The sequence below is a fragment of the Notamacropus eugenii genome, chromosome 1, assembly GCF_028372415.1.
Source record: "Notamacropus eugenii isolate mMacEug1 chromosome 1, mMacEug1.pri_v2, whole genome shotgun sequence".
Classification (NCBI taxonomy): Eukaryota; Metazoa; Chordata; class Mammalia; order Diprotodontia; family Macropodidae; genus Notamacropus; species Notamacropus eugenii.
In genome coordinates, this window is record NC_092872.1 from 228,679,612 (window position 1) to 228,698,545 (window position 18,934).

Consider the following 18,934-nt stretch of genomic DNA (forward strand, 5'->3'; position numbering starts at 1 on the left):
GACCCCAGGATACACAGGAGGACCTGCTGTGCAGTTTCTTAGATCTGCTTTTCTAAAAGGAAAGTCACTTTTGAGGGCTCAACAACCTATTTTAATCAAGCACATGTATCATTCACTTGGTTCGGGGGAAAAGTCAGCACCTTGAACTTCAGAGAAAACACAAACAGAGAAATAAAGATCAATAGACAGGGCTTCCAACTATCTGACCATAAGCAATATATACATAGTTACCAGAGAGAGAAGCAGCAACATCTGGGTTTTCAAAGCTGAGGGAGGGCTCCTTAGTGGTTGTCCAGAGTCTCATCTGGCCAAACATTTCCAATGAGTAAGCCCCAAAACAAAACCTCACATCAGAGTATTTAGACAATTTTCAGAGTTGAGGGCAGGACCCTCCAACTCAGTGCCTCAGTAGAAATTAACAAAAGGTATTGAGGTCTATTAATGAGTGGGGAAGATTTTTAACTCTTCCCCCACCCACCATTAACTTTAAATTACCATTACAGTGACCCTGGGCAAGTCACTTAACTCTGATTACCTCAATTTTCTCATCTGTAAAATGAGTTGGAAAAGGAAATTACAAGCAACTCTAGTACCTTTGCTGAGAAAACCCCAAATGGGATCACAAGGAGTCAGATGCAACTGAAGTAACTGGACAACATCAAAATAAATAATCCATGTGCTCCACTGGTATTTGTGCAATGACAAGAGAAAGGAGGAAGGCCCTCAGAATGCTGTATGGAGCAGATCAGGGAGAATACAAGCAAGAGTCTCCCAATGTGGACAAACATGGATACACTGCAATATGCAAAAGAGGGAATGCTCATACTCACAAGATTACAGATTCATTTGAGTATGTAGGTTTAAAGAGAGGTCCTAGGAATGTTTAGGGATTTAGGATGTTTAAGATATTTTAGTATTTAATATACTTTGAAACAATCCTAATTGCTAAAAAAATTGATTTCTTTTATCAAGTCAAAATTCCTGCAAGTTCTATTGAGAATAATCTAACTCCTTTTCTGCATGACAGTCCTTCACACACGTGAAGACAGCTATCTCGTCTCCTGTAAATCTTCTCCAGGCTAAATAGTCCAGTTCTTACCTATGGCTTTCTCCAGGCATTTCATTCTCCCAGTCAAGTCAAATTCATAAGCATTTATTAAGTGCCTTCTACATTCTAGGCACCATGCTAAGTATTGATACAAAGAAGACAAAAGCTAACCCTATTCTTAAGAATATGACAATTTTTTTCTTTTTAAAAAATATTTTATTTTTTCCAATTACATGTAAAATTTTTTAAACATTTGTTTTTAAAATTTTTGAGTTCCAAATTCTCTCCTTCCTTTTCCTCCCCTCCCCTCTTCTTGAGAAGGCAAGCAATCTGATATAGGTTATACATGTGCAGTCATGCAAAATGTATTTCCATATTAGTCATTTATGAAAGAAAACACAGACAAAAAAAATCAAGAAAAAATGTTTACTTTTTTTTTTAATTTGCTTACATCTGCCTTCAGACTCTATTAGTTCTTTCTCTGGAGATAGATAGCATTTTTCATCATGAGTTCTTTGGAATTGTCTTGCATCATTGTTTTTCCGAGAATAGCTAAGTTTTCACAGATATTGTTGTGACTGTGTAGAATATTATTGTTACTGTGTACAAAGTTAAGGAGATCACAATTTAATGGATGCTCTCCTTGTGCTCTGTCTACCTTCTCTAATCTTGTACTTAGGAAGTTTACTTTTTGAACTATGTGAAGGACTTCTATGTTTATTTCTACAATATTCCATCAGATAGCCTTATATTGCCATCAGAAAGGCATTATGGTGAAGGGGTAAAGAGCTGGACTTGAAAATAGGAAGATCTCCTATACCTGACATCCACTAGGTGAGTGGTCCTGAGCAAATTTCTTAACCTCTCCATGAACTAAGCAATTCTCTATTACAACAAGTTGAGGAGATGGTGCTGACCTGCAGTGGGAGGAGTCTCCTCATTTGGGAGTTTCTTCTATGAATAAAATCACAGATTCAGTCTTTATCCTGATATTCCATACTATAAGATTCAGTCCCAAATTCTAAGTTGTCAGGTTTCTGATTTCACTGATGTATATTCTCCTTCCATTAATGCATTTACACATCTTTAGAATAGGGGTTCTTAACATAGGATCCATGGATAAATTTCCAGGGATCTATGAACTTGTATGGGAGGAAATAATGCACCATCTTTTCAATAGTTACCTTTGTAATTTTATTTCATACATTTAAAAATATTATTCTGTTGGAAATTGAAAGGATGCCCATCAATGAGGATGAGTAAACAAGATGTCATATATGATTGTGATGGAATATTATTGTGCTATAAAAAAACAAAAATGATAACAAACAAGATGATTTCAGAAAAACCTGGAAAATTTGCATGAACTGATACAAAGGGAAATGAACAGAACCAGGAGAGTGCTGTACACAGTAACAGCAATACAATACGATGATCAGCTGTGAATGACTTAGCCATTCTCAACAATATAATAACTCAAGACAATCCCAAAGGACACATGATGACGTATATACTATCTGCCTCCAGAGAAAGAACTGATATTGTTTGAATACAGACTGACACATGCTATTTTTCACTTTCTTTCTTTATTCTTTTTTTCTTTTGTTTGTCTTCTTGTACAAAATGACTAATAAGGAAATGTTTTACATGACTGCATATGTATAAGCTATATCTGATTGCTTACCATCTCAGGGAGGGGAGAAGGGATAGCAGAGAGGAGAGGAGAGAGGGGTAGAATTTGGAAATCAAAGTTTAAAAAAAAAAAGTTAAATAATTATTTTACATGTAATTGGGAAAGAAATAACATAAATTAGAAATAAATAAACAGGAGGCAGAGCCAAGATGGCGGAGTAGAAAGACACACATATGCAGGGTCTCCCCCCACAGCCCATAAAATACCTGTAGAGAGGGACTCTCAACAAATTTTGGAGCAGCAGAAGTGGAGAACAACAGAGTGGAGGAGATTTCCAGCCCAGGGTGACCTGAAAGGCCCACGGGAAACGTGGGTTGCACCAGACATGGAGCAGAGCCCAGCCCAGCTTTGGCCACACAGCACATGGCTCACGATCAGCCCCTGGGGGGCAGAATCTCCAGTCATGGAATCCCCATCCAGCAGCAGCGGGTTCGAAGATCTCTCAACCCACAAGCACCAAAGGTCAGTGATAGGGTTTTTTCAGCTGGCCAGGAAGGGAGAAGGGCCTTCCCATGGCTCCAGCAGCAGGTAGCTGCTTCAGAGGCTACATTGCAGGCATAGCAGCTGCATACATTTTTGGAGCGTAAAAACCCTGGGGGCATTGAAGAGCTGATTCTTGCCTCCACCCTGTGTGGAGGCCCTGGGCAAGCTGGTCTTTACCTCACACTGAATGGCGGCCCTGCCCATCCAGCTTACCTGAAAATCAACCCCCAGTGCTGACTTGGGAACTGGAGGCCAGGTGGCTGTGGACAGGAAACTGCTAAGATTCTGGGCACAAAAATCCCTCTCTGCATCCAGACCAGTACACACTTGATTGTGCCACATTAGAGGAACTGAGATCTCACAGATTCCCAGAGTATACCCTACTCTTGACAAAGGACCCAAAAGTCAAGTAACTGGTTGGGAAAAATGCCCAAAAAAGGGAAAAAAAATAAGACTATAGAAAGTTACTTTCTTGGTGAACAGATATCTTCTCCTATCCTTTTGGATGAGAAAGAACAATGCCTACCATCACGGAAAGACATAAAAGTCAAGGCATCTATATCCCAAACATTCAAAATAAATATTCAATGGGCTCAGGTCATGGAAGAGTTCAAAAAGGATTTTGAAAATCAAGTAAGAGAGGTGGAGGAAAAACTGGGAAGACAAATGAGAGAGATGCAAGAAAAGCATGAAAAGCAGGTCAACACCTTGCTAAAGGAGACCCAAAAAAATGCTGAAGAAAATAACACCTTGAAAAATAGGCTAACTCAATTGGCAAAAGAGGTTCAAAAAGCCAACGAGGAGAAGAATGCTTTAAAAAGCAGAATTAGCAAAAATGGAAAAGGAGGTTCAAAAGTTCACTGAAGAAAATAGTTCTTTCAAAATTACAATGGAACAGATGGAGGCTAATGACTTTATGAGAAACCAAGAAATCACAAAACAAAACTGAAAGAATGAAAAAATGGAAGATAATATGACATACCTCATTGGAAAAACAACTGACCTGGAAAATAGATCCAGGAGAGAAAATTTAAAAATTATGAGACTACCTGAAAGCCTTGATCAAGAAAAGAGCCTAGACATCATCTTTCATAAAATTATCAAGGAAAACTGCCCTGAGATTCTAGAACCAGAGGGCAAAATAAATATTGAAAGAATCCACCAATCACCTCCTCAAAGAGATCTTAAAAGAGAAACTCCTAGGAACATTGTGGCTAAATTCCAGAGTTCCCTGGTCAAGGAGAAAATATTGCACGCAGCCAGAAAGAAACAATTCAAGTATTGTGGAAATACAATCAGGCTAACACAAGATCTAGCAGCTTCTACATTAAGGGATCGAAGGGAGTGGAATATCATATTCCAGAAGTCAAAGGAACTAGGACTAAAACCAACAATCACCTACCCAGCAAAACTGAGTATAATACTTCAGGGGAAAACATGATCTTTCAATGAAATAGAGAACTTTCAAGCATTCTTGATGAAAAGACCAGAGCTGAAAAGAAAATTTGACTTTCAAACACAGGAATGAAGAGAAGCATGAAAAGGTAAACAGCAAAGAGAAGTCATAAGGGGCTTACTAAAGTTGAACTGTTTACATTCCTACATGGAAAGACAATATTTGTAACTCTTGAAACTTTTTTCAGAATCCGGGTAGTTGGTGGTATTACACACACACACACACACACACACACACACACACACACACACACAACACAACACAGAGCCAGAGAGCACAGGGTGAATTGAATAGGATGGGATCATATCTTAAAATAATGAAATTAAGCAGTGAGAGAGAACTATAGTGGGAGGAGAAAGGGAGAAATGGAATGGGGCAAATTATCTCTCATAAAAGAGGCAAGTAAAAGACTTTTCAGTGGAGGGAAAAAGAGGGGAGGTGAGAGAAAAAACATGAAGCTTACTCTCATCACATTTAACCAAAGGAAGGAATAAAATGCACACTCATTTTGGTATGAAAACCTGTCTTACAATACAGGATAGTGGAGGAGAAGGGGATAAGCAGGGTGGGGGGGGGGGATAATGGAAGGGAGGGCAGTGGGAGGAGGGAGCAATCTTGGGGAGGGATAGGATCAAAAGAAAGAATAGAAGAAATGGGGGGCAGGATAGGATGGAAGAATTATAGTTAGTCTTACACAACATGACTATTATGGAAGTCATTTGCAAAACTACACAGATATGACCTATATTGAATTGCTTGCCTTCCCAAAGGGAATGGGTGGGGAGGGAGGGATGAAGAGAAGCTGCAACTCAAAGTTTTAGGAACAGCTGTTGAGTATTGTTCTTGTAACTAGGAAATAAGAAATATAGATAATGGGGTACAGAAATTTATCTTGCCCTTCAGGACAAAAGAGAAGATGGGAATAAGGGAAGGGAGAGATGTTAGAAGGGAGGACAAATTGGTGATAGGGGTAATTAGGTAGGGGTGGGGGAGAAGAGAAATGAGGAGAAAATTTAGAACCCCAAATTTTGTGGAAATCAATGTTGAAAACTTAAATAAATAAATTTAAATACAAAAAAAAGAATAAAACTAATCAAAACAAAATTGGCCATCAAAAAAAGAGAAATAAATAAACAAATTAGAAAATAAAATAAATTAGAAAAAAATAAAATTATTGTTGTGTGACAAGGTCCATAGGCTTCACCAGACTTGCAAATGGGTCCATGACACAATAAAAGATTATGAACCTCTGCTAGCAGATAGTAATTCATAAACTGCTTTGGAGGGGAAAAAAGTCATCTCCCAGTAGACATTTGTCTGATGAGAAACTGAGCTAGGCTGGTCCTCCAAAGACAGTTCTGTTGCTAGGCCCTTCTTCAAAATTTTACCAGCTTCCCAGAATTTTCTAGAATTTGTCCACCACTCCTACAACCTTCAAGGACTCACAGTATGCTTTATAAAAACCCAATCTGAAACTCTTAACCTACAAAATAAAAAAATCAAGGGGTAATTACTTCTTTTAGATGACAGAAGGTTTCCTAGCATATTTAAAACAAAGGACAAACACAGATGACTATGTTTACAGACCACGAATAGGGTTTTGAAGGCAGAGAAACCTAGAGCCAAAGCATAAAATATTTAGGAACTGTGGCAATAGAGATGAACATAACATGCCCCAGAAACTATGTAAATTGGAAAAAGTGAATACAGTTTGCAAATATTTGACTGACAAGCCACTTTTCAGGAGAACAGCTGTTGGATAGAGTGCTGATGGGAGTCACATGCCCAGATTTTCTCCGAGGACAGAAGAGATGGATGCCCCAAGAGATTTAATACAAGCAGCCTTCCCTGGTGCAGACCAATGGGTCAAAATAACATTCTTTGATGTATTCTGAAGACTTAGTTTGTGCAAAAAGCCTGGATTAGTGCTAGCTACACTTTTTCAAAATGGAGACACTTCTCAAAGTGCTTTCATTCAATCCATCAACAAATACATATTGAGGATCTGTGAAAGTCAACCCTGGGCTAGGCACTTTAGGGGATTTGATAATTCATTTCAGTGTAACAACCCTTTATTAAGCATTCACTAAAAGGTGGAGAGTTCTGCTAGGCACAGAGGGGGTAGGTAGTAGAAAAGGGTGTGCAGAGAAGGAATACAAACCTTGCCTTCACATAGTTGACAGCTTAGAAAGCACTACGACATAAAATAGGATGCAAAATAAGTTATATCTACACAAAAGTATTAAAAATTAGGTTCTATTTGAGGTCTTTAGAAGGAAAAAAGAATAGGAGTATAGACCTAGAACTGGAACATTAGAGGCCATCCAATCCCCTTTTTTTTACAGATGAAGAAACTGAGTCCCAGGATAATGAGAATCAGGAATGGGATTTGAACTAAGGTCCTCTTGCTCTGGAGACAGAAGTCTCTCCAATATTACACTGATCCCCTACCTAAACATCAGAAAAACAAAGTTGTTTATCCAAGGTCTCTTAAGTAGACTCATAAATCTAAAACTGGCTACCAAAATCAGTCCTCTTTCTACTGTAGTATGATGCTTTTCCATCATGATGTACTGATCAGAAAAGTCTTTATAAGGGATTTGAGCTGACGTTTAAAGGGTAGATGGGAAGTATTTCGACAAGCAAAAGATGAAATTTCAGAAATTTCAGGAATAGTGGGAATAGTCATTGTTAGGGGAAAAACAGGAAACTGGAAGATGTATATGTGGGATGACCTGGGTTTGAATCTTGCCTCTCTTACTCAATGACCTTAGGCAAGTCACTCTGTGACTGGGTCAAGCTATCCTCCATGGCATTCAGGTTTCTTATCTGTAAAATGATGGAGGTGGACTAGATGACATCTCAAATCCCTTCCAACCCTATGATTTTATGATCTGAAAGATAAGGCAGTACACGTTGTTGAAGGGTATTGAATGCCAGAACAAGCAACCGGTTTCATACACAATAGGAAACCATTAAATGGTTTTGATCAGGAGGATGATAAGATCAGATCTGTGAGTAAAGACTGGATAAGTCAGAAGGGGGAAGAGTGTGAAGGTTGGGAGAGAGCATGCTGATAAATGTTTAACAATCATCCCTTTGGGGAGGAAATGTACACAGGAGCCACTTTTAAATTTAATATGTGTTGTTAACACGTTCTTAAGTCTAATAAATCAACAAAACAATAAATCAAATTTTGATGTGTAGTTTTTGCTGATTTCCAAATTGTTAATGCTCACACTGAAAATTTAACTATGGGTCTTGTGAGAAACGGATAAAATTGACTCTAACATACCCCCACAGGTAGGACGGTTAGAAGCCCATTCAATTCAGTTAACTTCAAGAAGCATTTACTAAGTGTACATGGTATGTTGGGCATTGGGAAAATGATGAGAATGAAATATCTCTGCCCTCAAGGAGTTCATCTTCTGGACTGGAAAGACACCAATGAGAATCTGTGCTAAGGATGATAGGCATAGGAATGGAGAGCAGGGTAAGAATATGGGAGGTGTTGCAGTGTAGGAGTGAAAATAACTGGGCTTCCCAGCCAGCCGGAGAGGTGAGTTAAGAGAAAGGGAAAAACCAAAATGGCATCAAGGTTTGCTACAATGGGGACTGATTGAATGATGTCACATATGTATGGCTGGTCATTGTCAGCTCTGGGTTTACAACTTGCAAACTAAGCCATCTGCATCACAGATGCAATGAGAAAAATGGTGAATTTTAAGGTTCTAATTAGGTTAATCAGTAAGAGTAACTTCTAGGGATATAGATGTAAAATTAGGATTATTAGGACTGGTAGGGGATGATCTTACTCATGTAAAGGTCTGCATATGAAGGCTCCAGGGATGTGACTGAACAGACAAAAGGGGAATTGCATCAACCCACATTTGCATTAAACCCACATCTTATGGGTAATGAAAAAAAACACCTAAAAATAAATTAGTGCTGTACTAGATTGGAAACTTTGTGAGGATTGGAGCTGTATTTTATCTATCCTTACTCTACATACAGAACTTGCTTAATGTGTCTATGTTGGGCCATGACCTCAGAAAACTGATGAAGCTGACACCCAACTCTTGGCAGAGAGGTTATGGACTAGAAACTAGTTTTTTTAGAAAAAGGGTTTTTTGTGTGTCTAAATCTGTATTTTCAACAGTATGAAGAATTCATTCACTGAGTCAGACTGATAATTAGTTTGTAACACAGCTGTAAGAAGCTATGTTGAGAGGATAAGTGACCTTGGTCTCACAGCTAGTATATCAAAGGCAGACCTCCTCCAAGTCTAACTAACTCCAAGGATGGTCCTCAATCCACTACCCCACATAGTCTCTCTAAAATATGCAGATGGCCCTCTTATATTTGGTGTGCTTTGGGTTAGATACCTAGGTCCATCTACTGCTTTCCCCCTTTCTGCCACAGTCACCCCTTCTGCTGACTCCTTAGATGGTGGTCCTCCCAGGAATTCAGTGTGGTCAAATCCTAATTTTATATTTGGGAAACAATTTAAATATAATCCAGCAAACAAAATGTGCAGTGTGCTTTGTTCTGATGGGGGAAACACAAACCCTGAGTCTGTGAAGTAAGGGGACAGCTTTGATTTGGTAGCCTAGAAGGCTGCCAAGCAGGTGGATATTTGGTGAGTGAGAAATGACCCCTCTCAAGGGATGAAGATTAAAGCCTAGAATGGTGATGATTGAAATTGTCTAATGAGCTCTCAGAGGAGGGCCCCAGTTATTATCTCCCTCTTTGAGTTCCGTGTCATAGATGAGCCTTCATACATTCCTGTGGTATCCCTAGAGAAAAGTTGCTAACGGGAAATTCAGTATTATTTGGAATCCACTTGCTTCATGAATGAAAAGTCTGGTCTCAGATGTGAATTCTGCTCTGGGAGGTTTCCTCTGTTTTCCTGGTGATTTCATTTTAAACATATTGTGCAAAAACAAAACAAGGTCATGTGCTAAATAACTGAAATGACCCATCTTGGTTCCCATAGAAAGATGGGGAAGCATGTGTCTCCTTGATGGAAGCAGCAGGGAGAGACCAGGAGTGAATTAAGCTATACATACTATCAGATAATGATACTATCTGTTGGCTTTGTTTGCCTTTTTTTCCTTGTTTCAAGAGAATACTTTAATGAGAGGAGGGTATAGCTGGAAAAGAAGTGATGTTTAGAAAAGGGAATCAGTAAAACACTTTTAAAACATTTGGCATGGAAATATGGCTTTTCCAAGGTGACATAAAATGTGAGGAGACACAGGATTTATTCAGGATCCCTGAAGGCATCAATGACCATGACATCTGGTCCCTGATCCTGTGATACTTTCCTTCCCTACACAGACCTTGTACTCTTAGCACCTTTAGTTAGAGCCAATCTGCTTAATAGGCAGAAGCTGTTTTTGCCTCAATGGGGTCACAAAGTCCTGGACTATGACAGGAGGAAGGGACTCTTAACCTCTTCTGTGCTTGCCTCTAAAAGTCAATCTATAAACATTTATTAAGCACCTGTGTTCCAGGCATTGTGCTAAGCACTGGGGATACAAAAAGAGGGAGAAGGAAGTACCTGCCCTCAAGGAGCTCCAAATCTAAACAGGGAGACAAGTAAACAAGTACAAACAAGTGCTTGCTCTCTCTTCCCCCCCTTCTCTCTCTCTGCCTCTCTTTCTCTCTCTGTACATATGTGTATGTATATGATAAATAAGAAATAATTAACAGAGGGAAGGCACTAGAACTCAGAGGGGTAGGGAAAGGCTTGCTGTACAAGATGGTATTTGAGTTGAGATTTCAAGGAAGCCAGGGCAGTAGGAAGGCAAAGTTAAGGAGGGAGAGCATTCCAGCATTCCTGGGGAAAAGCCAGAGAAAATTCCTGGATCAGAGAGATGAAGCATCTTGCTTGTGTAATAGACAGGCCAGTGCCACTGGAAATGACCTGAGCTAGTGACCTTTCTCCCTTCTTCCTGCCACAGTCCAGGGGGCTTGTGACCAGCTTCAGGCAAAGCCAGTTTCTGTCCATTTAGGTCATTTATAAAGTCCAGGATCAAAGAACCTTGGAGATCATTTAGTCCAATCCCTTCATTTTACTGACCAGGAAATGAAGTCTTGTCCAGCTCTAACATTCTAGAAATTGCTGGTAGTTTTAAGAGGCTATCACTACTGTTGATGTCTCTTTTCATTAACTAAGCCTCCTCTAGCTTATTAGAGAGTTTCTTAATTAGCTAAAGGAAGAGAGCAAGATGTTTTGCAAAATATGAGAAATTTTTGTTTTGCAAAAATATGAGAATTTTAGAAAAGAAAATTTCTGGATTAGGGAAAGGGGAGGAAGAAGCTACTAAAGTGGTAGCTGCTGCCTAGACAAATTGAAAATGGGTTCAATATTACACAGAACATGGAAGCAATCTGCTCCAGGAGAGCCTCTGGCTACCTCCCACCCTCCATCAGATAAAAGGATCCCCTTGAACCAAGCAAGCATAGTGTATCCCTAAAAGAGAGATGCCTTCAGTTCTGATTCCCTCTCTCTCCAAAGTTCTCTCCAACTCTCAGAGTTCATAACTCGACCCTGGTGGCACAGGCTGCCCAATGCCTCAGGACCCTGGGTGGCCTAGGACAGGGCACAGTTTTGATGACGTCCAGAAACTCCCAGTCCCTGCCCACTGAAGCAGTAAACTATCAATAGCCAACTTCAGCTGAATGCCAGCCCAGGGAAAGAGCCAGCCCACCAAGCCATGAAACCCAGAACTACAGCTGTCAAAGCAGATAAGGAAGCTGGAATCCCAGAGTTGGGAAGGACCTCCCAGATCAGCTAGTCTGACCCCCACATACCTATGTCATCCAGCCTTTACAGTGAAGGTTCTTAACCTGGGGTCCCTGAACCTGGCTGGGTTTTAAAAAATAGATATACTTTGATAACTATTTCTATATGATTGGGTTTCTTTGCAATCCTCTGTATTTTATTTTATGCATAAAAACATGATTCTGAGAAGGGGTCCATAGGCTTCACCAGACTGCCCAAAGGGTCTGTGACACACACACAAAAAGCTAAGATTTCTTGTCTTACATACTACTGTTCCTCCTCACTAGCCCTTCCCCTTCTCCTTTAAATATATTTTGTCTTCTTATATGGATTTGGGCTGACTTTATCACAGTATAATGTAATCTTCTTGAAGATGGGACTGTTTTCACCTGTGTCTTTGTGTCCCTAGGACCAAGTGTGGGGCCTTGCACAAAGTGAATGATCAATAACAAATGCTTGTTGATTTGAATTGAATGGGCATCTCACTACCAAATAAATTAGGAATCTCACTACCATAGAGATCAGACAATTCTGCTCTAAGTCAATTCCAGTGGTTAGAAAGTTCTTTCTGCTGCATGACTCAGTAGAAAGGACATTGATCTAAGAGGAGAGAGAGACAGAGAGACAGAGAGACAGAGAGACAGAGACAGAGAGACAGACAGACACAGAGAGATAGAGAGGGAGAGACAGAGACAGAGAGAGACAGAGAGACAGAGAGAGGGGGGACAGAGAGAGAGAGAGAAAGAGAGTGAGAGAGGGAGAAAGAGAGAGAGAGAGAGAGAGAGAGAGAGAGAGGGAAAGAGAGAGAGGGAGAGAGAGAGCTGGCCTTTGGTCTGAGACCACTTTGCCACTCTGTGACCTTGGGCAAATTACTTAGCCTCCATGGGACTCAGTTTCCTCATCTGTAAAATGAATTGATTAGACAAGATGATCTAAGGAGTCTTCCAGTTCTGATACTGTACAATTTCTCTATTGAACCAAAGCCCTATCTCCCTGTAACCTCCATCCATTGGTCTTTGTTCTGTCTTCTGGGATGACACAGAAGAAGTTCACTCTTGTCATCATGACAGTGCTTTAAATATTTAAGGACAGCTATTACTTTCCCCATAAGTTTTCATGCCTCTAAGATAAACATTCTCACCTCCTTCTGACATTCTTCATGTCATATATTTTCTACATCAATCAATTAATTCTATATTAATTGATTATTATGAAGGCACTTTGCTAGGTACTGGGAATACAAAAACAGAAGTGAAACAGCTCCTGCCCTCCAGGAATTTGTACTCTATCCAGAGAGATAAGATTTACACATATAAGAATATATAATATGTATATTCACATATGCACATATATCTGTTTTAGAGAGAGGACACTTGTCCTTGGGGGAGCAGGAAAGTTTTCCTTAAAAGAGGATGCTTAAGTCAAGTTTTGTATGAAACAAGGGATTCTTCAAGGCAGTGGGGAGGAGGGAGTGCATTCCAGGTATGGAGGACAATCATCCTGGTCACAATCCACAGAAACACATCACACCAATGGCAGAGACCTTAGCTTCTTTGTCTCCAAATTCCCAGGGTGCTTGCCAACAGTATAGCAAGTTAAAGGGGACCAAGAAGGCATCCTGGAGACTACTTATGAATAGAAAAGCATAGATATATAAACCCAAGTAGGAAGAAGGTGGGAGAGGGATGTGGGTGGCTTAAAAAAAATTTCATTCTCCCATAATTTGGGATTATAGATTTAGAGGTGAAATTATACATTTAGAAGTGAAAGGGAACTTAGAGCCTGTCTAGGTCAAATCCCTCATTTTACAGATGAGGCAACTGAGGCCTAAAGATGATGTAATGACTTGCCTGAGGTAAGGTCGCATTAGTAGAGAATGACAGCCCCGGTATTTGAAACCCTCCAAAACATGGAACAAGAGGATTCATGGGAGGAAAACACAAATTAAATTGTACTTGGAGGATACCATGGAATCTGAGCTTTGGAACCATATTATTTTTGGATCATAATAACCATTTACATTTGAGTTATAATGAAAATAGAAATGATAATAGTAACTGACATTTATATCCTGCATTAGAGTTTCAAAGCACTTTATATACATTACATCATTTGAACACTTTACAAAGCACTTTCAAATACATTATTGTCCTAGGGTAAAATCCAACCCCCTGACTTAAAAGTCAACTTCATCTGCCTTCCCAAGCTTATTTTTTTTTTAGTGTAATATATTTTATTTTCCTCCAAATTACATATTAAAACAATTTTTAACATTTTTAATATAAAGTTTTAAGTTCCAAATTCTATCCCTTCCTCTGTTTCTCCCCTCTCCCCTCTCTGAGATGGTAAGTAGTCAGATATAGGCTTATTCTGCATCACACTTCTCTTCAAGATCTTTACCTTCCAAGCAAACTTGCTACCTGATTTTCCTAGAACTCCAGCATTCCATCCCTAGTGTCTGAGCCTTTGTAAAGTGTCCCCCAAGTTTGGAATGCCCTCCCTCCACAGCCCCACCTCTTAGCATGACTGGTGTTCTAGGTATAGTTCAGGGGTTGCTCTCTGTGAGAAGCTTTCTTTGATCTCCCCCCATCCCCCCATGTGTCAATATTTCCTCCCTCTTCAAATTACCTTTTAGTTGCTTATGGAAGGCAATGAGAACAGTGGATAGAGAACTCCCTTGGAGCTAGGAAGACCTGGGTTCAAATCCTGCCTTATCTAGATGAGAATCAGACTACTTTCTCCCATCATACTCCCATTTGGTACCATTTTTATACCCATTTTATGTATAGTCTCCACTATTAGAATATAAGCTCTCTGAAGGCAGGACCTTGTTTGTTTTCACAGGCATCCTTATTGATTAGCATAGTCCCTGGCACATAGTATGCACTTAAATGCTTTGTTTGTGCCTAGCATGTGTCTGACATATACCAGCTGTATAACTGTATTCAAGTCATTTAATGCCTCAGTTTCTCAAGCTACTCTTTAGAACTATGATTCAGATACATTACCAATTGTCATTAGTGGAGGGAGTTTCCTAACTGGGAGTTCCCCCGCATTGATGGAACCACAGGTCCAGAACGACCAAAATAGATGCTATATTCTCCAGTAGACTATTGGGTCATGAATTTATCATGTAAGACAAGGACTATATAGTTATTGTTTTCATGTCCCTAGTTCCTAGCATATCGCCTAGCACAAAGACCTTAACTGTTCATTGAATTTTAGAGTAACTCCATGTAACAGGAATTATTATTCCCCACCTCCTTTATCAGGGGAGGAAAAGAGGCTCCAAAATGCTAAGTGATTTTTTCCAAGGTCACTTGGCTTGGATGTAACAGAGTTGTGACTAGAACTCATGTCTTTTATCATCTAGTTCAATGGACTCTAAACTGGATAGTTATGGCTATTTACCAATCAAAGGTTGAGATGAATCCTACCCTTCTCACTAGAGCAAGTTATAGGGTTTATCTCTAACATAATTACAGCCAACGTTACTCTCCAATATTCCCCCACTGAACAAGTGACCACACATCTCCTTCTGAGATAGGATTGTACAGATGCTAGTAGGAAAATGGCAAACTCCCTATCCTGCCCTCCCATCATCTTGTTGCTATAACAGACACTTGCCCCTTTGTGGGTGTCCTCTAGTTTGGGGCAGAGGCTGGTCAATAAGAACCCCTTCCTCCCTTCATCTAGGGTAGGACAGAGTCTCTCAGGGTGAGTAGAAATGGACTGTTTTTCACAGATTGGATTGTCTCATTACTTTGTCTTCCCTCACCTCCCCCAAGCCATCTCTGCTTCAAATTTCCCTATTACTATTGAGGGAAGCGCTTTCTTTCCACTCCCCCTGGTTCACTAGCTTAGCATCATTTTCCACTCCTCATTCTCTCTGACCCCTACATAACCAATCAGTTTTCAGATCTTGCCATTTCTACCTCTACAACTCTCACATAGATCCCCTTCTCTTTCTTCATGCAGCTACCACCTTAGTTCAGGTCCTTATCACTCTCATCTGGATTACAGTAATAGCTTTTGAATTCTCTCCCTGCCTCAAGTCTCACTCTACTCCTATCACACAACCACTAAAAGTATTTTCCTAAAGCTCATGTCTTACCATGGCATTCTCCTACTCAATAAACTCCAGTAGCTTCCTACTGACTCTAGGATCAAATATCATTTCATCTATACTTCATTCTTCTAAGATTCCTATTTTTGTGTAAGTTGTATAATGTCTGTAATATTTGCTGCAGTCATACATTATATAATATAAGTGAGTAAACAGATGAGTATTGTAAATGACTTGTTATTTAAAATTGTGGGTGTGCTAAAAAATATTTAACTAATAGGACTATACAATCAAAAAAGTTTAAATGGCATTGATCAAGTCCAATCAGTGTACTTTCTACTATTCCATGTTTCCTCTCATGGTTTGGGGATTTGTCCAGGGGGTCAGGAGGAGGAATACATCATAAATGGGAAGGAAAACACTCTGGGTAGGGAGTCATGAGATGTGAATTCTCTCCCTGATTTTGTCGCTCATTCCTTGATCACACTGGTAATGGAAAAGATTATCTTGGGCTCTGTTCATGGACTTTGGGGTCTGTCAATATCTTGGCTCTGGGCTAAGGAGCAGGGGCTCAGGTTTAAATCTTACTCAGTCCTTTGATCTTCCTTGCCTAGATGATGAAACATTTAATGAGAAAGATGTCACTTTTTTTTCTGGAGGTCTTTAGATTATAGTGGAATGCTTGACTGCATGAACCAAAACAGCAGGGGAGAGGAATGGGAACAGGAAAAGAGAAATACCAGGAAGCTGCTTATGAACCATTTCATTTGGTTGTTGGGGAGAAAGAGGAGCTAAATCTTAGCTCCCTGGCAGCTGATGGGGAATGGATTGGATGAGCTTGGAGTACTCAAGTGATTTTCCACTGATGCTGGTGGAGTAGGGAAGGATACTTCTTGAGTGTTCTCTAGAGGACCATTAGTTACCTAGATACAGACCTCACCTTATTTGTTATTCTTTTCCCATCCATCTAGTTGAGCCTTTTGTACATGGAGTGCTTAAAGAGAAACATCTTATGTACATCCTGACTATTGAATACTGTCACTCACTCTAAAAATCACTGCCCCTTTGGCTAGGATGGAGTCTGGAGATCAGTGAACACAACATGGTAGGGACATATGGTCATACCAGTCTGTGCTTTTAAATTAAGTTTCAACTCATCATCTTTAATGATTCCCTGCTGTCTACAGGGAAACAAACATCCAAAATTCTCATTCTGGCATTAGAAACCCTGAACCATCCAGCCAGATTCTACCTCCTCAGCTTTGTCTCCCACTAAGCCCCCACTGATGGCCTATGTTCCAGCTAGGCTAGTTTCTACCCTTTCCCCTGAATTTACTGTGTTCTTTCCTGACTCCAGACTTGCTTGTGGTATTTGCCTGGTCCAGAATGTCTTTCTTTCTCTCGGTCTATCCAAAAAATCTTCAGTAGCTCCCTTACTAACTATAGAATAAAGGTGAAACACCTTTATTTGGCATTCAAGGCTTTTTATAATCTGGCATTACTTTACCTCTCCAGCCTTATCCCTTGCAATTTATGGTCCAGTCAAAATAGACTACACTCAATTCCTATGTTTTTGCTTCATTTGCTTCCACTCTTCCTTATGCCCAGAGCATCTTCTCCCACTTCTCATTTGCTGAATTTATAATGATATTCTAAATTCTAGCTCAAAGGCCAACTCTTCTAGAAAGCTTTTCCTGATCCCCTTGGTAATGACCTTTCTCTCCATTTCCCACCCCTCCTCCATCAAATAACATTTTGTTCCATATCTTTCTATTCAATATTCCAGATTTGTTTTTCAAAAATCTTTTTAAGAAATTAACAAGCATTTATTTTTTCTACTTCCTAACTTCCTTCAGCTGGGGGAAAAATCCTTAAAACAAGTATACATAGTCAAGCAAAACAGATTTCTGCATTAGTCATGTCCAAAAATTATATATCAGATACTTTTATGCATTATAGTTCTTTGTATAACTGTCAGCTCTGTACTAGATTGGAAACTCTGTGAGGGAAGGAACTGTATCTTATCGAAACTCCTTAGTCTACATATAGTACATGCTTAATACATGTTTGTTGGCTCATGACATCGGAAGACTGATGAAGCATGCCACCCCCTCTTGGCAGAGAGGTGACAGACTAGATGTATAGAATGAGCTTCTGGATACTGCCAAAGTGTTGTTTTGTTTGGCTTGAGTATTTGTTAAAAGGGAGGCTAACGTTCTATTTGAGAAAAGATGAGGTAGTAAGTATATGAAAAAGAAAGAAAAGAGAGGTAATAAGATAGTTTTTAAATGCATAAAAAACCAAAAAGTCTCAGAAGGTGACAAAAACAGGGACATTCTGTTACTACCGTGCTTGTTAACTTGATTTAAAGATGATGAAACATAGTCTCCAATAAGTGAATTAATTTGCCCTGTGTGAATTCACCCAGCTGGTGAGAAGGAGGATGGGAATCTAGGTTTGGCGCCTTGACTACTCTTTCTACTACAGCGGACATAAACAACATTCCACCTTTTCATGCAGTCATCACTCTTATTTTCCACTTACCTGAAGCCCAAAGAAAGCCATTATGATGGAGTTAATTGTCCCCAAGATACCCTCAGGATCAAAGGGCTGTGTTGTCTTGTAGAGTTCCTGAAACACAGGAGGGAATTGTTTACATCTGGAACAGGAAAGGAATTGACTTTTCAGTGAAAGCTTGCCTGACCTCCACTTTCTTTCTCCAGGAACACACAAACTGGTGATCCCTTTAGCAAACAGTTTCCCTCTCTGCCTCCCCTCAAATCATCCAATAGAGGAGGCAGCTGCCCTCCCAAAGCAATTGCCAGTTTCCTCATTTCCTCTGACAAAGGCTTTCAGCACAGCAGGATCTTAACCAGGAAGATAACCTCTCTGCCCCCAGCAGAAGGCAGGGGCAGGCACTAACTTCAGTTAGGGCCAAGATAATCCAGGATGAAGAAAAGTCAGTTGGCAGTAGGAGGATGTTGATATGAAAGGGATCACCACTGGCACATTAATGCAAACAGGGCCCACCCTTGAGGATACTGAATCAAGACTCCTTGACCTTGGGGTTCTTATAGTACTACTCTGTCACTAGGCTTCTGTGGAAACTGACATGGCTTCAGACACTACATCCTTGCCCTCAAGGGTCTCTCCATATGGTCTCATCTGACCTTTCCAACCTTATATCCCATTACTTCTGCCACACAAAACCATCTCTCCCATCAGGCCAGTCTCCCCATTGCATGGAATGCTCCCTCCAAGCCTTTGTTTGTATGGTACTATTTCTCTGTTGGAATTCGATACTTTTCTCCTCTCTACCTTCAAATCCTCTGACTCTTATGTCCCATATGACCTTAGTCACTTTAGGTAAGACATCCTTAGTTTTCTCATCTATAAAA

The 18,934-nt window shown here is 39.9% G+C and overlaps 1 protein-coding gene across 1 annotated transcript in view; it reads right to left on the reverse strand.

The window, feature by feature from the left end:
- LOC140517108 (heparan-alpha-glucosaminide N-acetyltransferase-like) overlaps nucleotides 1-18,934 on the reverse strand; it is a 125,204-nt gene that overhangs the window by 61,595 nt on the left and 44,675 nt on the right. Inside the window, exon 5 of the mRNA XM_072628018.1 lies at nucleotides 18,081-18,167. Within this exon, the coding sequence (XP_072484119.1) occupies nucleotides 18,081-18,167 (87 nt within the window). The remainder of the gene's footprint in view (nucleotides 1-18,080; nucleotides 18,168-18,934) is intronic.